At 36.6% G+C, this 22542-nt stretch overlaps 1 protein-coding gene across 1 annotated transcript; it reads right to left on the bottom strand.

Moving 5' to 3' along the window:
* Positions 1 to 1365: 1365 nt before the first annotated feature.
* Positions 1366 to 19611, bottom strand: SGO2 (shugoshin 2). Its single transcript, XM_008069801.1, has 7 exons — positions 19479 to 19611; positions 18443 to 18618; positions 17562 to 17639; positions 13705 to 13790; positions 7657 to 7895; positions 3737 to 6670; positions 1366 to 1520 (listed from the first exon to the last, which is right to left on the bottom strand). The coding sequence occupies exons 1-7, from the start codon at positions 19609 to 19611 to the stop codon at positions 1366 to 1368; spliced, it is 3801 nt and encodes a 1266-aa protein (XP_008067992.1).
* Between the last annotated feature and the right edge of the window lie 2931 nt (positions 19612 to 22542).

Below are 22542 nucleotides of genomic sequence, written 5' to 3'. Positions count from 1 at the left end.
TGAAATGTAAAATGGTACCACTGCTTTGGTAACAGCCTGGTAGTCTTCAAACAATTAAACACAGAGTTACCACACAACTTGGCAATTCTACTCCTAGGCATATACTCAAGAAAAGAAAAAATTATATACAAAACCTTGCACACGTTTTCACAGCAGCATTATTCACAACAGCCAAAGATGAAAACAAACCAAATGTTTGCCAAAAGACAAATGGATAAACAAATTGTGGCATATCTATACAATGGAATATTATTTAGTCATAAAAAGACTGAGATACTAATACATGCTACTATATGAATGAACCTTTAAAACATACTGGGTGAAGGAAGTCAGTGCAAATACCTCACATTCTATGGCCCCATTCATGTGAAATGTCTAAATAGGAAAATCTATTGAGACAGAATTAGATTTGTGACTGCCCAGAGCTGGGATAGGGGAGTGATAACTAAAGGGTATGGGGTTTCTTTTTGAGGTAAAGAAATATTCTAAAACTGATTGTGGTGATGACTGCACATATCTGTGGACATATTTAAAAAAAAAACCACTGAAATATACACTGTAAATGGATGAAATATATGGTATGTGAACGATAACTCAATAAAGCTGTTTTTTTTAAAAAGTCCCTTAGTTCTTTATTTTACCTTTAATTTGCTTCTCTTTCACCCTCCCTTGTATTACTGCCATCTGTTGAGTATTGTCTTAAACTGTCAGAAGTGTCTCTTCTGTTGGATGTGATAGTCTAGCTCAGTTAAGAACTTTATTAAGAAGTTCTTATTTTTCAAAATATCTACAGAAGTTTTTTTAAAAATTAAAGCACTCAATACTTGAGATGTTTAAAATACTACAACAAAAAGGATAGATGAAGCAAATATAGCAAAATGTTGATATCTGTTGAGCCTGAGGAATGGTTAAACTGATGGAGGACACTTCTTTTTGTGGGGTATATTTGAAATTTATAAAAATAAAAAGGGCTGTTACTCTTTGAAAGTAAAGGACACATAAACCACTTTAACATCTAGGGAACAAGGTAGGAAATAAATAAATGGGGATAATAGATATGGAAAATAATGACTTGTAAATCATAAATTTTAAAAATTATAATTATCAAGCTACAATTTAAAAAATGCCAGTAACAAACTGAGAACCAAACAAAAGTAAACCAAAGCCAAATAACCCCCCAAAAAAGCCTGTTCAAAGAACACATTTCTTTAAATCTTACCCAAATCCTACTGTACTGTTACATGCCAACAATATATGTCTTACTAATTGTCACAAGTGTTTAAGTATTAATTCAGGCAAGAATTACTTTTAAGTATATATGTTTATAGCAGCATACTAAAATCACTCTAATATCACTTGAAATACTTACTCTCTGAGGCTTGGCTCTTTTAAAGAAATAGGAGCACACCTTCTTCTTCTGCTTGTCAGCTCCAAAGACAGATCTTCTGACATGTTTTCAGATTTAGCAGTGATTTTCGAAACAAAACTGGTATTTGTCAAGTTCTGTAATGGTCTGCCACCTGAAAGAGTATTATTTTCCACAAATATTTGTAAAAGTATGAGATGGGCCCCAAAACCCCAGAATTATCTTTTGGAGGGTGGGTCCCTTGTAGTATAAGCTTTTCCTGCTAGGTAAGTGTTCCAGGAATCCATTGGCATCAATGTACCAGCCAGTGTCGTTGTGAGAAGCTGCGTTTGGTTTCAGTAAAATTTTTTTAGAGATTCTTTCAATGTGTTTGCCCATTTCATGATGGTTAATTTACAAGCTCACCTGCCCAAACCACAGTGAATGTTCAGCAGTTTTTGACCCAAACTGGCAAGACCCCCATGCCCCACACTCCCTATTCATAACCTCACCCAAGCAAGTATTTTTTTGTTTCCCCAGATGAAAAAGTCCTCATAGGGAGCGTGTTGCTAATGTGGAAGAGCTGAAACAAAAAATGGCGGAAGCACTAAAAGGCATCAAAATTGAAGAGTTCAAAAACTTTTGAACAGTGGAAAAAGCATCTTGATAGGTCTGTTGCATCAAAGGGAGAGTATTTTGAAGGTGACTTAAGTTTAAACATGTAAGAATAAGTACACAATTTTTTATAAATAGATTACAGGCTTTTTTTGGGTCCCCCCCCATATATAGAGATCGAAATAATATGGGCTATGTAGTGGTTTGCAAATCATTGCAGCAAATTTATTTCAATTTAAAGACAGGGTACAATTCAGGATTAGGTATACAAGTGGACATCATGCAGGGAAAGTTTGGGCCTCCCTTTGGTCCTCACTTTGCCTGGTTTGAATCATGTACCCTTACTGATGTTGGATCCCCGCCCCCAAGGACAGTATTTCTGTTATTGCCAATTCCTTTCTTATAGTATTATGGTAAATGTTCAGGGTCCGCTTATGAGTGAGAACATGTGGTACCCTGTTCTTTGTTTCTATGATAGACCACTGAGTATTACAGACTCTAAATCCATCCAAGTTGCCACTGCAGCAAATTTTAAACCTTAATTCTATTTGGAGAGGAGAGAGGCTAAAATTTGAAACAAGCTCTCAAAGTAGCTTGCAACCTTTTTATCCTGAAATCACATATGGGCTGACAAAAATTCCGCATAGTTCAACTCTTTCCATAGGAGCACACAAATGCCTGCATGTTCATGTGGCATCTCTGCATGAACTCACACTGTGAAAGGAACCACGGGGCGCACAGAGGAAAATGTCCCAGCGGTCCCCTAACATGTCTCTGCGACTTCAGACCTTTGGGCTTCCTTTGCTTCAGTATGCTTTTTACCCAGAATGGACTTACCCACTAAACCCTATTGTTCTACACATATATGTTGAAATGTTAGGCTCTCAGTAAATCATTTTAGTTGGTATAGGAATGTCTAGTGTTACAAAACTTCTAATGGCAAAAGAACATCCTTAGAATCCAATGTTAAGGAAAAAAAGTGGGATAAGTAACGTCCTAATGGTATGATTTCAAATATACATTTAAAAATCCATAGAGTCAAGTCTGCAAGCACATAGCAAATGTTGCCTACAGTTCTTCCAAGTGATTTTTCCCTCTCTTTTGCTGATTCTCTACTTTCAATTTTCAAGAATGAGTATTATTTTAAAAACTGGGGCAAAACAAAAAGTTAATACTACATGTAAAAATCTTACTGACCCTTCAGAGCTTAAAATGCTACCAATTTAACAATGTTTTACAGATTCCTCTAGTCAAAATTACTCCCCAGTACATCCCCTGGCATAACTGATGTGCATTCATTCAAGAATCATTTACCATGCCTCACCCCTGTGCTTGTTACTTTTACATACATGGATTTTGAGGAAAGGGGTTGGTACTGCTTAGTTTTCAGTCCTCTACAGCACCTATATATGCTGTTGAATGGAGAAAGAATCCCAAACTCAAGAAACCTGCAACTGTCTTTGGTAAAACAAAACCAGTGCAATTCATTATTATACACACTTAAAACACTCAATTTCCTTGAGACATATGAAAAACTAGTTGCCCTAGCCAACTCTGTAGTAAAGGCCATCCAGTTTTTTAGGTTGTAAATGTCTTTTGTGGAAGACATTAGAATTTATTTAAATTCCTCCATGCTGTTTCTGCAGCTCATGCTACCCAGCTACCTATTTGTTTTTCAATTCCATAAAAATATCAGTTATAACAGGAAATACCCTACTGGATAAGTCGCAAAAAGAAATACTTCTACAATGTCATCACTACAGATTATCGACCTACCTGTTCCTGATTTTTGCATTCTTTGGTTGACTTGACATTTCCTTTCGTTCATCTTCTCATGCTTGTCACCACTTAACTGAAATGCTGGTGAGCACTCCAGGGCAGAATTTTCTTTCATTATCAGATTTTTGCTAGAAGAAATACACAAAGGTACTGCATCTTCATGAACACTGTCAAAGGAAGACTCTTGTATGGTAGGTGAATATATCTGAGATAAAGATTTGAACATTTTTCTGTAAAAGTCTGGCTTATTTTTGACCATTTTCTCATTCTCCAAATTGTTTTCCTTATCAGCTTTTTCAAATTCAACAGACTTTCCCTGATCATTGTCAAGAATTCTCTCCACTGTTTCATGGCTCTCTGAAGAAGGATCTACGAAGGTCTTTCTTTTCTTTGATTTGGATGTCATTTTATTTCCTTTTTTAACCTGGCACTCTCCTTCTTCTATCTCTTCCACAAAAGAAATGTCTCTCTCTCTTTTTTTATTCAGTGTCGTAGTGCTTTGTTTCTGAGTCTTATGTAGTTCAGTGGGGTTTCCCGGATTAGAATCTGCTTCACTAGTGATATATTTTAAATCAGCTTCTAAAGAGATAAATGTCTGTGAAGAGTCTGTTAACTGCAAAGCAGATTTGTTCTTACCTTTTGTCAAAACATTCTTTGCCTTGCCCGATGACTCTTTCCTATGCTTTTTAACTAGTTTGCAAGAATGTGAAATGTGATCACAATTTTCCTTTTCATTATTGTTGATTTCCATATAGTGTCCACTGGTAATACCTTCACATTCAAGTCTTTGTTTAGATTTATTCATCTTAAAATCAAGATCTCTTGTATAGCTTTCTTGGCCATGTACATCTTTATCATTATCCTCATATATCTGGTTCATTTCAGAAGTTACTTCTGTAGTGTTCCAATTTACTTTATGCCTAAGCTTCTTATTTATTTTTGATTCATTTTGCTCAGAAGGTTTCATATCAGTGACATACTTTTTCAAATCCAATATATTCTGCATCTCATAATCACACAAATTTTCATTATCTTCGGTTGGAAGGTCAGCTGTTTGAAATTCATTTTGATCTGTGACTTGTAGGTTTTCGGAAATGGTTTCTTTTTCCTTTTGGGTTAGAGAAAAGAAGTTACCTTTTTCTGGGTCACACACACCTTTATCATTCTCATACATTTGGGTGCTTTCAGAAATTATTTCTGTCTTTTGATATGTTTTTCGTCTAAGCTTCTTGTTTACTTTTGAATCATTTTCTTGAGCAGGTTGCATATCATGGACCTGCTTTTTCATCTCCAAAACATTCTGAACCTCATAATCACATAGATTTCCACTATTGCTGGTAGAAAAAACAGGTGTTTGAAACTCACTTGACTCTTCTAGGTTTCCAGGGATGATTTCCTTATCCTTTTGAGTTAGAAAGAGTGAGCTATCCTTTACTGGGCAATACACACTTTTGTCATTGTCTAAATGATTCACTTCAGAAATTATTTCTGTCTTCCGATTGACTTTCTGCCTAAGCTTCTTATTAACTTTTGACTTGCTTTGCTGAACAGGGTACGCATTGGTAATCTGCTTTTGCAAACCCAACACATTCTGGGTCATATCATCATATAGGTATCTGTTATCTCCAGTGAAAAGAGTAGGAATTTGAAACTCTTTTAAATTTTTTAGGTCTCCAGTGATAATTTCCTTATTCTCCTGGGTTTGGAAGACAAAATTGCCTTTCCTGGAGGCACGCACATCTTTATCATTATCCTCAGACATGTGGTTCACTCCAGAAATGATTTCTGTCTTCCGATTTCCTTTCTTCCTAGGCTTATTTATTTTTGATTCATTTTGCTCAGCAGGTTGCATATCAGCGACATACTTTTTCAAATCCAATATATTCTGGGTCTCATAATCACATAAATTTCCATTATCTTTGGTGGAAATATCAAGTGTTTGAAATTCATTTGTCATTTCTAGGTTTTCAGAAATGGTTACTTTATCCTTTTGGCTTGAGAATAAATTATCTACTTCTAACTTATGAATCACAAATGTCTGTCTAAGAGCTTTACTTTTATTACAAGTAAGGGGATTCTGACCCATATCAAATTTACTCTCCTGCTGAAATTTATCTGAACTTTGGGAGGAAAAATATGTTTCCTCTTGCTCATTTATTACACGTGTTCTTCTCTTCTTTTTATTACACTGCGTATTTTGTCTGTCATCTTGATGAAAGCCATTATGAGGGGTTATTTTCTTCAGTAAGTTCACTTGAGTCAATTGTTCAGTACTGAAGATAAAATCTGGATCTTCTGAATCCCTTTTGTCATTCAGGACAACAGATTTTCTTTCTGGTCCATTTTCAATCTTTTCCTCAATATCTACATCTGATCTATTTTTAAATTGTCTCTTTGATTTTTCTCTCTTTTTCTCAGAGCTTGAATCTTTTACTTTTCTGAAAGTTTTCATTCCAAACTCACTTGCTTTTTTATTACTTTTATTTTTACTGCCTGTTGAAACGATAACAATGTTGCTTACTTCACTAGCAGTTAGATCCATGTCAGCATCATACAGAGTTTTCTGCAACTGAAAGTCATTATTATCTTGAACTTGATTCACGCACTCTGCATTAGGTTCACTGGCAGACTTTGAAGATACCTCAGGAAGACACTGTGCATTTCTTTGCATTTCAGCATTCATTTTGTTACTATGATCACTTATCTCATTATTCCAATTTAATTCTGAACTGGAAATGTGCTGTTGATCTAAAAGTGTCACACAGGGAGTGTCTGCAGAAAGATCATTTGAATCCCAAGATGGCCCACGCTTCCTCCTTTCAGTCACATTACTAGGAGAAGGTCGTTCCCATCTGTGGCTGATAGACAAGGCATCCTTCATCTCATTCATTAGAGAACTCTTAGAACTTTGGTCTGAGTGAGAATGGCTTTCTATATAAAAAAGAACAAGAAAATGCAGAAATAAGTAATACATTACTTTATGCAAATTAGATTAGAAATCAGACTATTTCACAGATAGGATGTCTGACACATTCTGTTCAGATTCTTATATTACTAAGAATCCATGCTTATAAAAAATAGTCTAGAAATGATCACAGTATTCATAAGTCACATTTTATATTTGTATCTATGGATATATACATATAAATATATATTGAAAATTTATTCTGCCTCAGCCCCAAGAGTCTAATGGAGGATAGCCAAGTGGAGCCATTAACATACAGCTCTAGAGTGGAAAGAGGCCAGCAAATGAATCCAAATAACAGTGATCAGTCTGAGGAGGATGACTAGCAAAAGGCTATCAGCAGGCAGCTAAATTTTATATAAATGACAAATACACGCACACACGTACACATTTTCAGAAAGAAAAAATAGTTCCAAACTCAGTTGTGGTTTCATATCCCAATGTGAAAATCTATGACAAATTCATAAGCACCATACTACACCACAGGCCTGCCGTTCAGGAATACCATGTAAATGAAAGGCAAGTGTCATTTTTTTCTTGCTCAATCATTAACCAGGCTCAAGTTTTTGCTTTACCACAATTTGGTTATAATCTTGAAAAAGTTACTGTACCTATCTAGGCCCTCAATTTTCTTATCTATGAAAAGGAGGGGGAAACTATCTTTCAAATTATACACTAAGATACCACGAAATGCTCTATAGGCATTTTCATTTCTAAACATGGCTTCCACAATAACAGCAGATTAGGCCACTCTGGAGCTGACATTTGTCGGAATATTTACTTTTAAATTAACTTTTTAACCAGCAGTTTTAAATGGTAGACATTAGCAAATATGTAGCATAAGAGATCTAACTTATTAACTGTTTATACATCATTGCCCTCAGAAAGACTCATCTGATTAATTTAACTATGCAACATTAATACTCAAAACAAATTTTTAAAACAATCTCACCTTTGGGTAGTACATCAACATTAGAAGAAATACGTTCTGAGTCATCTAAACCATACACATTCTGATTATTTTCTTTAAGAAGTAACAACTCTAAGTCACTTTGAGTTGATAAACGTTGCCTTGTTGATACTGAGGCAGGAATATCAGGTGATGTCTTTGATTTAATATTGTTATCACACTGTGTTTTCTCTTTCTCTTTATCATCATCATCATCATCATCATTGGAAGTTAATGGAACCCTAAAGGCAAGTGAGAATGAAATGAGGAATTATTTTATAGAAATTATGTAGAAAACTACATGAATCGTTCTTTCTATTTAAGATGCAACCAAAAATACACCCTGGCACCTTTTCACATTCAATGAAGATACTTAAAGGTAGGAAATAGGTAGTTTCTAGTAGTACAGAATTTGGAAGGAAATAGGAATGAATGCTTCTTATCTCCTTAGTCATGGTGACCCCAAAAGAAGATAACTGACACAAACTCTAGTCGTACCGTTGGAATACTCCTATTAGTGAAATAAATAAAGTTCAAACATACTTACAAACAGTCATGTCTCATAGTTATACTTTTTCTATAATTAATTCTATGAAATACTCAGAGTATTCCTTTGGTTCCTAGCAAGTATAGTTGTACATAAAATCATGTGTGAAATAAGTTTCCTGTTTCCAAAAGGTGTCCAAATACACTAAAACAATATCCTAGCGTAGTTAAATCGATGGGAGGAAAAAAGACAGAAACCCACAAAAATTATCTGATAAACTAACATACTTGAGTTCAAAGAATGAAGAGGGATATCTTCTGCCAACAGTAAAGATTTTCCTTGCATCCCCAAAGAAATCATAGATATTTTTAAATAAGTTATAATGAGAAAAATAAAAACTGAAAACTTTGAAGGCAGCTACCAGTAGAACAGCTATTGAGAGGAAATTTCTACACCACTTGAGGAAACAAGTTAACAAAGATAAACAGAGAGGTTCTGCTTACGGTAACGGCCACACAGCTGCTATCAGACCAATCTTACAAAACATGACTATAAATTCTGGACAAAATGCCCCCCCCCCAAAAAAATCCCTGCCAAACAGCTACTAGAAGTCAATAGAGTGTGGACAAAAAAGTAAGTAGAAAGATACTGAAGTAGAAAGATACTGATACCTGGGAGAAGGGAGCCTCAGTCAGCGCCACATAAAAAAAAAGTGAGAAACCCCCAATGTTATTGGTTCAAGGTTAGAATTCAGGACAACTATAACAGCTGTCAAATGAGGGGGGGAAATGTCAGGTAAGGGAGGAGAGCCCCAAATTTTGTGTATAAACTTCTCCCAAATCTCCGCTGACCTCTGAATTACATACAGGTGAAGAAGATTCCGGCTAACTATAAAAGAACCAAAATGAAGTTTCAGATGTTGCTTGTCACAGGAAGTAAGACTTTGGGGTTCAGACAATGTTACTGCTTGCTAAAATTAAGACATTAAAACTCTGGAAAAACATAACTCAATCTAGATTTTCTATAACACTGAATTCCCAATGTTCAGGTACAATCCAATATTATTCAACAAATGAAGCAACAGGAAAAACATGATTTAAACTCAAGAAGAAAAGAGAATCAACAGAGAATGATCATGATATGCAAATGATCAATAAACAAACAAAAATATGCTCAGCAGTATTAGTCATTAGGGAAATGCAAACCAAAATCACAAGATACTACTTCATGCCTATTAGAATGACTGCAATGTCAACAATTAACAATAACAAGTGTTGGTGAGGATGTGGAGAAATCTGTACCCTATTACTTTGCTGATAGGAATGTAAAATGGTAGAGCAGCTTTGAAAAACAATGTAGCAGCCTCTCCAAACTTTAAACACAGAGTTACCATAGGACCCAGCAATCCTACTCTGACACTCCTAGGCATATATTCAAGAAAAGTAAAAACATATGTCCATACAAAAACCTGTACACGAAGGTTTATAGCAGCAGTATTCATAATAGCCAAAAAGTAGAAACAACACAAATGTCCATCAACTGATGAATGGAAAAACAAAATGTGGTATATGTTCATACAATAGAATATTGTTCAGTCATAAAAAGAATGAAATATTAATACATGCTACAACATGTATGAACTTTGAACATGGTATGCTAAGTGAAAAAAGCCAGACAAAAAAGGTCACATAGTGTATGATTCCATTCACATGACAAGTCCAAAATGGGCAAACCCATTTAGACAGAAAGTAGATTAGTGGTTGCCAGGAGATAGGGGAGCAGAGAACAGGAAGTAACTGCTAATAGATAAAAGATGTCTTTTTAACGATAGAAATTCTGAAACTGAACAGTTGTAAAGGTTGCATAGTTTTGTACATCGACTGAAAACCACTGCACTGTGTACTTTAAAGGGTAAATTTCAAATATTTCCATAAAAGAGAAAAAGTAGTGCACGTATCAATACTTTTACAGTAACCAACATAATATAAACATAAAAACCTGACAAAATATATTAAAACAAAAATTATAAACCATTTTCATCATTAACATACATGTAGAATCCTTAAAAAATCAGCAAACAGAATTTTGCAAATAGAATGTATTATCAGTTCATTGAAGGAATGCAATTGTGGTTTAACATTCAAAAATCAATTCTTATAATTCTTTAGATAAATAAAAATATTAAACATTCATAACATTGATAGAAAAAATACTAGTATCTTCTTAATAGTGAAAAGAAGCATATGACAAAATTCAACAGCCGTTCATTAATAAACTCTCAGGAAACAGGAGTATAAGGGAACTTTCATAACCTGATTAGAAAAAAAAACCCAAGAAAAAGCATCATATTTAGTAATGGAAGCAAAATAAGAATGTCCACTGTTACTACTTTTATTCGGTATTGAACAAGCAGTAGCAATGCAACAAGGTAAGAAAAAAAGAATAAAAGGCCTATAATTTTTTTTTTTTTTTTTTTTTTGAGTTGGAGTCTCACTCTGTCACCCAGACTGGAGTGCAGTGGCATGCTCCCGGCCACCGCAGCCTCGACTTGCTGGGCTCTGGCGATCCTTCCACCTCAGCCTTCCAAGTAGCTGGAACGACAGGCGTGTGCTACCACACCCAGCTAATTTTTTATTTTATTGTAGAGATAAGGTCTCACCAAGTTGCCCAAGCGGGTCTTGAACCCGCGGGCTCAGGCAATCCACTCAGCTCAGCCTCCCAAAGCACTGGGATTACAGGCTAAGCCACCGAGTCCGGCAAAAGGTCTATAAATTAGGAGAGCAAGGGAGATGAAAACTGTCTTTATTCACAAAAAATAAAATTATATTCATATAAAATACAGAAGAAAAAACACCACCAAAACAATCAGAAATAATACCAAGGTCACTAGAAATAAAGTCAGTATCTAAAAATTCTGTACTTTTTTCCCCATTTACATTTGGATATTCAATCTACACAGACTTCTGGGTATGATGTGAGGGAAGAGTCATTTTTTTTTTTTAATGTGGATATCTTGTTGACCTTGTAAAGTTTTTTTTTTTCCACCTCAGTAGAGTGTATCATAAATCAGGGGACTAGATAATCATGAATTACTACGTGCTAGCATCAAGAAGAAAATGAAATTTTAAAAAATAACATTCAGGATAGCATTAAAATTATAAAATAAAGTTGAGTGCAGTGGCACATACCCATGATCCCAGCTACTCAGAAGACTGAGGCTGGAGGACCACTTAAGCTCAGGAGTTCAAGTCTAGCCTGGGAAACAAGTGAAACTCCATTAAAAAAAAAAAAGAAACATACATATAATACATATATACATATATATAATAAGTTAAAAAAAATTTACGATATTCAGTAACAACACTATGCAAAAAACTGTAAGACAGAAAATATAATATAGCTAAATAAATGGAATAAAATATTACCTCTATAGATGGAACAATTGTATAAAATGTCAAATTTCCCCAAATGAAACTATATTTCACATAATCCCATTCAAAATTCTAGCTCTGTGTATGTGTGTGTGTGTGTGTGTGTGTAAAGTCACAAGCTGATTCTAAACTTCCTATGGAAGTTCAATGGACCAAGAATATTCAAGCTGATGTTGACAAACACAAATAAATAAAATAGAGATTCAAATGAACAAACAGCAAGACTATAAAGTTAATAATTAAAGCGGGTAATATTGGTGGCTCAGTCTGTAATCCTGTGCATTGGGGTGGCTGAGGTGAGTGGACTGCCTGAGCCCGTGGGTTTGAGACCCGCCTGGGCAGCGAGACCTCATCTCTACAATAAGTCAAAAAATCAGCCGGGCGTGGTAGTGCATGCCTGTAATTCCGGCTACTTGGAAGGCTGAGGCGGAAGGATCGCCGGACCCAGCAGGCGAGGCTGTGGTGGCCGGGAGCAGCCACTGCACTCCAGTCTGGGCAACCGAGTGAGACTCCAACTCAAAAAAAAAAGACTCATATAATAGAATAGTGAATTCAGAAACAGGCCCATACATATCCAGTCCCCTGATTTATAATACAGATAACATTGCGATGAGGTGGGAGAAAGAATGGGTCTTTTCAATAAATGGCACAAGGTCAATGAGATAGCCACATAAAAAAAATAAATAAATCATGACCCTGTACCCAAAATACTACGTAGATTGAAGATCTATCTAAATGTATATGCAAAAATAATAAAAATTTGGCTGAGGTGGAAGGATCGCTGGAGCCCAGCAGGCGAGGCTGTGGTGGCCGGGAGCAGCCACTGCACTCCAGTCTGGGTGACCGAGTGAGACTCCAACTCAAAAAAAAAAAAAAAACAATAATAATAATAATAAAAATTTTAGAAGAAAACAGAATATTTTGTGATCATGAAATCAATAAAATTTTAACTTTAAAAAATTGTGAGATAAAATATACATAATTTTCCATCTTTATCATTTTTCAGAGTACAGTTCAGTGGTAATCAAAACATTTATATTCTCTTTTTTCCTTCACTCCTCCCTCCGCCTTCCTTCTCTTCCCAGCTTCTGGTAACTACCAATCTACTCTCTATCTTCAAGAGATCCACTTTTTTAGCTCCCGCAATATTTGTCTATCTGTGCTTGGCTCATTTTCTTTAACATAATGGCTTCCAGCTCCATCAATGCTATTGCAAATGACAGAACTTCATTCTTGTTTAGGCCTGAATAATATCCCATTTGGTATATATACCACATCTTCTTTATCCATTAGTCTGCTAATAGACACTTAGTTAGATTCCACATTTTGGCTATTGTGAATAATGCCCCAACAAATAGAAGTGCAGATATCTTTTCAGGATGTTGAGTTCCTTTCTTTTGGGTATATATACAGTAGTACAATTGCTGGATCATATGGTCGTTCTATTTTTAGCTTTTTGAGTAAATTCCATACTGTTCTCCAAAGTGGCTGTATAACCTCTGTGGAAAAGAGTATGGAGATTTCCCAAAGAACTGAAAACAGAACTACCATTTCACCCAAAAATTCCATTATTGGGTATCTACTCAAAGGATAAGAAATCATTATATCTAAAAGACACCTGCACTCAGATGTTAATCACAGCACTAATCACAACAGCAAAGTCATGGAATCAGCCTAAGTGTCTATCAACAGATGACTAGATAAAGAAAATGTGGTATATATGTATATGAACGCCCCCCCCCACGGAATACTACACAGCCATAAAAAAGAATGGAATCCTGTCTTGCAGCAACATGGATGGAGCTGGAGGCCATTATCCTAAGAGAAATAACTCAGAAACAGAAAGTCAAATACTGCACAGTCTCACTTATCAGTGGGAGATAAACAATAGTTACACAAGGGTGTACAGAGGGGAATAATGGAAATTGGAGCCTCCAATAGGTGGGGGGCAGGTGATGGTTGAAAAGTTATCTATTAGGCACAATGTTCAGTATTCAGGTGATGGGTACACTAAAAGCCCGGACTTCACCACATACACAATATATCCATGTAATAAAACTGCACTTGTACCCCCTAAATTTGTAAAAATAAAAAAAAAAAAATGAAATCTATGTACTCTGAACCAGTATTTACCTTGCAAATGGAAGACGCATCAACTTGCACTGTTTACTAACTCGTTTCTTCTTGCTTCCTGGTAATAGAAAGGAACTCTGATGGAACTATTTTTGAAAAGAACAAAGAAAATAGAAAAAATCAAAGTTTCTAGCCTCACTAAATCATGTTTGTTATTAAAGTACCACATTATACAATGAAATCAATAGTAAAACAACAACTTTTGCATTAGCCTCTAACAGTTTAATGAGAATAATGTAATGATAAGGCTAAAATGCAGTTCCTCCTTAATCATGCCAACCAAAGATAATCAATAGTAATATTTTGTTATATAACCTTCCCATCATTCCTCTATGCATAGGAACAAATACATATGCATAGACCACACATATACAATATATGCAATACATTCATGTCTACATATGTATTTTGTGATATATTATTAGATTTTATAATACATATTTTTAAATGGTTTTTTAAAATCCAAAGTCTGGGTGATTAATATTCTTTTATAGTTTTGCTTATTCATATTTTCTAAATGTTTTGGCACAAATTTTTTTTTTTTGCCAGCAACAACAAATCGTTATTTTAAAAAATCATCAGATAGGCCAGGTGAAGTGGCTCATACCTTTAATCCCAGCACTTTGGGAGGCCAAAAAATGTTTTAATTATTTAATAAAGACTGGAAAATTAGACAACATACAATCATATTTTTCTATTACAGAGCTAAGCTGTAATAGAAACAGGCATAAGGCCAAATTTTAAGCTGGTTTTAAAACTCATATAGAAACACATGGAAAAGCAAACACTTAGAATAACTAAAAAAATTTTGAATAATTAAAAAAAAGCTAGAGAGTTACAGTAATTGAGAAAATGTAGTATCTACATAAAGATAGACAAAAAGACCAATGAAATAAAAGAGTCTAGAAACAGACCCACATATATTTGGTCAACTAATTTTTGAAAAAGCACAAAGGCCAAATGGGGAATCCAGACTTCCACACTTGCCAGGCAGGACAAAAGCATGTGTGTAAATCCATTCTATACTTTTCTGTATTGTTCTGATGTTAGAACCACGTGCCTACATGACTCATTACCTTTGCTGCTCAACAACAACCAAAACAAAAGAAATTACAAAACTTGATGCACAACAGTTAGTCTGTGCCTTGGCCCTCCAGCTCCTCCATCCACCTGCTCTCTGTTGCTCACATTTCCTTAATCCTACCTTAGTGCTACCTCAACCCTCTTCAGCCCAGTTCTCCAAAAAGAAGCACACAGAAAGCATTTAGGAATAATGTCAACTTAAAGATCTTATAAAGAACCAATAGACAGAAGGGGCCCTATATATCCTATCCACTTACAACAAACAGCTGAGCAATTTGTTCAGGGCTATCTGTCTTCCGGAGTTCCTTGGGGGCTGGGTGATATGACCCACCCCACTTCCTCATATGCCAAACTGGATTCTTCCTCTTCTTCTCCAACTCAATCCCTCTACTGACTCTGCATACCTCACTGCAGATTCACATGTTAGTTACTTATCAGAACAACTCAATTCTGTTCTGGCAGTTTGGAAGACTGAAGTGGAAGGATTGCCGGAGCCCAGCAGCAACCCTGCGGTGGTCATGAGTGTGCCACTGCACTCCAGCCTGGGCAATGGAGTGAGACTCCAACTCAAAAAAAAAAAAAGAGCAAAATAAGCAAAACAGAGCCCCCTCCCTAACTTTCTTCACCCATCTACCCAGAGAAATGTACCTCTTCTCCTTAGGGGCTGTTAAATATGTATAAGGCATACCCTTTCACTGGTTGTGCTAGGTAGCACATTCATAATGCTAGCAGCTAGCCACACCTCCTATGAACATGATTCCACATGGACATTTACACACAGCATTTCTGCATTCAAATGTGGATTAAGTTAGACAACAAAGGACCTATTCTTTGGCTAGCTTTCATAAAAGTCTGACAAAGAAACTAAATAATGACTACATTGGTTGAAAGAGCTCATACCTTCTTACCACAAAGATCATGCATTTAAATTCAATGAAGAATCTTTTTTTTTTTTTTGAGTTGGAGTCTCACTCCATTGCCCAGGCTTGGTGCCCAGGCTCATGGCCACCCCAGTGCTGCTGCTGGGCTCCGGCAATCCTTCCACCTCAGTCTTTCAAGTTGCCGGAACTACTATTGTAGAGATGCCATCTAGCCAAGTTGCCCAGGCTGGTCTCAAACCTGTGGGCTCAGGCAATCCAATTGCCTTGGCCTCCCAAAGTGCTGGGATTACAGGTTGAACCACCGAGCCTGACCAATAAAGAATCTTATAAACGAGTTTTAAAAGAAGGGATTTGCCGAAAATTTAGGAAAAAAAAAAAAAATGTGTGTGTGATAAAAAAGGAATGATAACTAATAAGTACTACATTCTTTAAATTATCAGAACATGTGCTAGCCACATTTAACTCTTACAGTAACTCTTTGTAGATATACTACCATTTTATCCACTCCTTTGCAGATGAGGAAACTAGGGTCCAAAGAGCTTAAGTCCAAGGTCATAGAACCAGGAAGCAAGAAGCTGGATCTAAATCCAGGCAACCCCATTTAATAGGCACAGGTTGAAGCACTAAACTGCCCCCAGAATCTACACAGAAATTCATCTAAAATGGAGACTTTACTGGACTTTCTTCAGTTTGTATATTTTGCCTTCTCATTATCCTTCACAATACTATTTTTCCTATTTAGAGATATGGGTTAATTTCACTAATTTCTCCTTTCCTGATTTTTCTGATTGCATTCTCCTTGTTAGATTATAAAAGCTCTTTAGCTATTGATAATATTAATACTTTGTCATATGTTTAGTTTTCCAAGTTTGTAATTTATCTTTTATTTTTATGACTTTTAACTTTCTGAAAATTTTTTTCTGAGAAAAATCCATTAAATGCTTCCTTTATGGTTTCTATCTTTACTGCTAGGTATTAAATTCATATGTATTTTCTTCTCATTTTACAGGATTTCCTTTATTACATTAAAATCTAGGTGCAGTGGCCAGGTGCAGTGGCTTATGCCTATAATCCCAACACTTTGGGAGACCGAGTGAGAAGACTGCCTGAGCCCACAGGTTAGAGACAAGTCTGGACAACTTGATGAGATCTCATCTCTATAATAAATCAAAAAAATTAGCTGGGCGTGGTAGCACATACCTGTAGTTCCAGCTACTTGGAAGGTTGAGGCAGAAGGATAGCCTGAACCCAGAAGGTTGAGGCTGCGGGGGCCATGAGCGTGCCACTGCACTCCATCCGGGGTGACACAGCGAGACTACAGCAACAACAACAACAACAAAGCCCTTGCTGGGTTCAGTGGCTCAAGCCTGTAATCCAGCACTTTGGGAGGCCAAGGTGAAAGGACTGCCTGAGTCCATGGGTTCGAGACCAGCTCTGGGTGACAGAGTGAGACTCCAACTCAACAAATAAATAAAATAAAATCCATCTAGAATTAATTTTAGAAAGTGGTATAAAGTGGGATCTGTCTCTATTTTTTTCCCCAAATAGTTTTTCAATTGTATCCATCTTTTAAAAAAAATAATAAGGTCTTTCCTAATTTGAAATACTCTCTTTCTACCACTGTCTTTATGTTTCTGAGTCTGTTTAGGGGCCAATATGTTCCACTGAGCTGTCTAATCCTGTTACTTTTAATAAAAACTTAAGTTTGTATAAAAGTTTCAATAACCAGTTATACAAAGGGATAATATGCCATCAGCCAGCTAACACTGATATTTTCACCATTTCTTTGCTAAAGTTTGAAATATGAATCTATAACCTTTGATACTATTTAACTAATCTCAATTATCTCAGTAATCTAAAAAATGACACTATTTACATACAGAGTCTACTTACCTCTGAGAGACTGCTCATTTCAATTGCAGTTATCAAGCTATTGCTCATGAAAGCTTCTGTTTCTATAAGCTTCTTATTCTGTATATGTAAAAACAAAGACAGATCCCTTTTAATCAGCTATGACTTGAAGTTTATTATACCATGCATTTATAAATACCATCCATATGAATTACATTGGGCTAACAAAGTACTATTTTATACAGTACAAGTAGCCATACACACACACAGAGAGAGAGACACACACACCTTTAGTGTTTTGGAGCTATCAAAATTATAAATCTTCCTATAAACATTCTTCTACCTTCTTATAATATATCACATGGCAAGAGAGTTTGTCAGCCACGGGGATTCAACCCCCAAGTATAGTAAGTCATTTTCCATTTTAAGCTGAGTTCTGCTCATTTTGGGTTTAGATCTATAGTTACAGTTCAGCTCACCATTGGCTCTCACTGCCCTGGAAACTGTATGTTGGAAGGAAAAGCACCCACTATAATCTTCAGCCTATTAGGCTTATGCCCATTGAAATGTATCGATTAAAGGAGAATAAGAGCGTTCTGGGAACTCCCTTCCTTTCAACTCACTGGAAGAATTGTGACATCTTTAGAAAATGTATTAGTGCACCAAGCATAGCTTATGATAAGCATTCCTATGTTGATCAAGGTATTAGACTGGTTTGCGAACCACACACATTTAGATGCAGATTTAAAACACCTAATTTGTTACCCACTAAATTAGTCCTTTAACATAGTTTTACATGGCATACTGACTTTCAATAATTTTCCACAACTGAAGATTTTAAAAACATTTTTATAGTATCTATAGCAATGTAGCTAAAAGTTATAAGCTGTAATTTAGGATCTAAAATAATATAGCTTCCGTACCAAGTTATTTAGCTTTAGGCGAAGAAATGAGTTCTCAAAATTCAGTTTCTCCACTTCTTTTTGCAAAAGCATCTTTTCAGTTGTAATTCTTTGAGAATTCTCTTTTTCTCTACTAAGAGCCTGAGCTAATGCCCTGTTGTTGTGCTTTAAAGAGATTTTGAAAATAGAAGAATTGTCTGTAAAAAAGATTTTAAAATATGTTAAAATTGAGCTTTTGCCTTCATACATTTTTATATTCCTTAGTAAAACTATTTTAGACAAACTATATTTCCCTTTATAAGTTTTAATTGAAGTCTGGAAAAGAAGAGAATAACAATGCAGATGTAGTTTTGAAAAGAATATAAGCCCAGCATTTAGACCTTAAGAAATAAAATCTAGAGATTAGATGAGGAATACAGAATGTAGTATATATGGAGTTAGGAATAAGAGGCCTGGAGCCTAGGCAGTGTTCTACATAATGAGATCGATCAGTCACAGGAACTGAGTCTGACAACTTGTTGCCTCCCTGCTTCATGTCATTATTCAATAACATATTCCACTGAATAAAAGTATAATGCATATAAAATAAGTTTCATAAAATTTAATAACTTTTTAAAGTACTTAGGGAAAATGTGGGATTCTAAAAAACATCCCCACCATCCAGCCGCTACAGCATGCCAATACGATCTGCTACTCTGTTTGGCTCTTTTCCAGAAAAGTTACATTGGTATTTTCTTTGCACTGTAGGAGATAGTGTCATGGGACTCCCCAGCCTCACCCCCACTGAAGATTCAGCTGTCATCACTGAGGGTAAATCATCAAAACATCCAACTAATGGGAGTTGAAGGAGATAGGAAGAATCAAAGAAAAAAAAGTGTCAGCTAACAAAACAGTCATTCATTTTAGTAATTTTGATAAAATAAGGTAGCAAATACATCAACTCTCCAAGGAAAAGTAAAAGGTCTCTTATAAACCTACTTTAAGATTAACGGCACTTACTATTTTTGAAGCAAGAGAAACATTCAACTTAGCAGTCTTTGAAACTAACAGCACTTACTTAATATTTTTGTTTTGATTTTTGAAGCAAGAGAAACATTCAACTTAGCAGTCTTTGAAATTCTTTTGTCTTTCACATGTTTCTTAATTCCTGAGGTAAAAAGCGGGCCACTTTCTGTCACCGGGCACTGCATCACTAAAGTGAAAGAAAACAAAAGAAATCTTGGCATTGATTAATAAAAAAACGGTAAAAACTGATCAATACATATTAAAAAGTAACAATCATGCCTTAATATAGTTTGTACATTAATTATTCATAAAACTCCTTGTATCAAAGCTAAAAGTATGAATGTGATCAAAAGTGGTTTAAAGTATTATCTACATCTCACCTTCTTGAGCCAGCCTCTCCCCTGTGGACAGTCTCCTGTGCTGGTCAGATGGGGGATGGGTTTCCTCCACAGCCCTGCAAGAGGCTGAGACGTTCCTGCTTGCAGACATTCATCCTCTCCTCCCTTAAAATCCCTAGCCTTGAATACAGTGTCACTGGACTCTATGGCCCCTTACCCTTCATGGCTATTACCAACCACCAACTCCTCCTCATCAGTGGACAATTTCACACCCTGGCTCAATGTCATTCTCTGAGAACAAGAAAGCAACCTACAGAGCGCTTTCTCAAGATTCCCATTACATTTCCTTCCTGCTATCCTGTATGTCACACATCTGGTTCCTCTCCTACTGTAGATACAACAGTGCTCCTGTCTGTGACCACATTTGCCTGCATAGACACAGATCCATGCCTTCCTGCCTTCTCAAATGTATCACTCCAACAATTCTCTCCTCTTCATCATTAATTTATTCTTTCTCCACTGGATCATTGTCATCAACATACACATTGCCCTCCTCTCACCTTAAAGAACCCTCTTTTACTCCTACTTCTTCCTAGTCTACCATTCAGATTCTCTGCAGACCTTGACAGTCAAGCTTCTGGAAAGCATAGTCTATATTCAGTTTCCAGATCTCTCATAAACCTATTTCAAGCACTTTCACTTTGACTACTCTACCAAAGCTGCTTTTGCCAAGGTCTCTAACAACCACTCCATGCTGCTAAATCTAATGGTCAATTCTTGGCCCTCTTGCTAACTTGATCTATTAGCAGCATTTAATATGGTTCATTTCTCCTTCTACCTCAAAAACTACCTTTCCTTAGCCTCCAGAACACCACACTCCTGGATTTTTCCCTACCCAACTACTTGTTCCTTCTGTCTCTTTTACAGGTTCTTCAACCTACAACAGGCTCCCTCCCTGGATCTCCTCTCTTGATGTGCACTCCTTTGGTGATGTCACACAGTCTCATGGCTGAAAATACCATCTAGATGCCAAGAACTCCAAAATGGAGGTCCTCAGTGTGGATCTCTTTTCCTGACCTTTCCCAGATTCATAGATCTGACTGTCTACTCAACAATTCCACTGGGATAACTAAAATAGATGCATCCAATTTAACCTGCCCAAACCTGCTTCCTTCGGGGCCAACCCCATTTTAATTAGAGACAACTCCATCCTTCCAGTTGCTCAGGCCAAGGCTCTCTCATTTCTCAATCTTTCATGATTTATTAGAATCTGACCACTTCTCCTTATGCCAACTGCAACTAACCTAGCCAAGGTACTGTTATGTCTTACTTGAATCTGTCAATACTTTGTTTTTCTACTTCCATAGCTACTCTCCCTACACTGTACACATATATACAATCTAAAACTCTACAGTTGTCCCCACTTCTCTCCAAAGTCCTTCCAATGGTCTAGAAGTCTCGCCGCCATCTGCTCTTCTTCTCATCTCTCTAATTTGAACTCCTCCTTCTCTCCCTCCAGCTCATTCCCCTCAGGCCACCAGGAACTCACTGTTCCTGGCATATGCCAGGCATTCTTCAACCCCAGGTCCTTTGCACTATTCTCCATTTGGAATAAATATCTTTTGTTTAGAAATCTCTTCCTCCAGGCCAGGCTCGGTGGCTCAGCCTGTAATCCCACATGTTATTGAATTTATTTATCATCTATCTCCCTCAACCAGAATTTAAATTCCAGGACGTCATGGATTTTTATGTTTTATTCACTGATACATTCACTCCCCCACTAAAAGAATAGTACCTGGAGAATGGTGGGAACACAGTAAATATTTGTTGAATAAATAAATAAGTCTTAAAAACTAAGACTTGTCAGGCATCAAAATCAGGCAGAGTATCCCAGGAAGACATAATGGCATGTGTAAATGCATGAAAATGAAACAGTGAAAAAACTACAAGTGTCCCTTGATGCTAGAATGCTATGACCCTATTTCTTTGCTTGCCCTTACAGCACAATTCCTTCAGAGCTGTCTATGACTGCTGGCTCCAATTTCATTGACCAGTTTCTCTTGATCCATTACAATGAAACTTTGCTGCCATCACTCTGTTAAAACCATTCATTGGGCCGGGCTTGGTGGCTCAGCCTGTAATCTCAGCGTTTTGGGAGGCCGAGGTGAGTGGATTGCCTGAGCCCATGGGTTCGAGACCCGCCTGGGCAACTTGGTGAGACCTCATCTCTACAATAAATCAAAAATTAGCTGGGCATGGTAGCGTGCACCTGAAGTTCTGGCTACTTGGAAGGCTGAAGCGGAAGGATCACTGGAGCCCAGCAGGTCGAGGCTACAGTGGCCGGGAGCGACCACCGCACTCCAGTCTGGGTGACAGAGTGAGACTCCAACTCAAAAAACAAAAACAAAAAAAACCATTCATCGAGACACTAAATTACCATGCTGTTAAACCAAATACAGTGGTCAAGGCCCAGTCCTCATTTTACTTGATCTGTGAGCATTTAATGTCAGATCATTCCCTCCTCTTGAAAATCATTTCTTCACTTGGCTTTCAAAAGAGCACGTTCTTCTAGGGTTTCTCCTGCCTCACTGACCACGTGTTCTTCATCTCTTTGGTCAGTTATTCTTTCTCTCTCTAACCTCTCAGCACCGGAGTGTCCCAGACTTCAGTCCTTGGATCTCATCTCTTTTATATCTACATACACTCCCTGGGGCTACCCACCAGTGTCCTGGCTTGTCAGTCTAAATAGCAATGACTCTCAAATTTATATTCTCAATC

This window comes from Carlito syrichta, unplaced genomic scaffold (assembly GCF_000164805.1).
Source record: "Carlito syrichta isolate Samal-C Ts95f unplaced genomic scaffold, Tarsius_syrichta-2.0.1 Scaffold312209, whole genome shotgun sequence".
Taxonomy (NCBI): Eukaryota; Metazoa; Chordata; class Mammalia; order Primates; family Tarsiidae; genus Carlito; species Carlito syrichta.
This window is presented reverse-complemented; position numbering and strand designations above follow the sequence as displayed.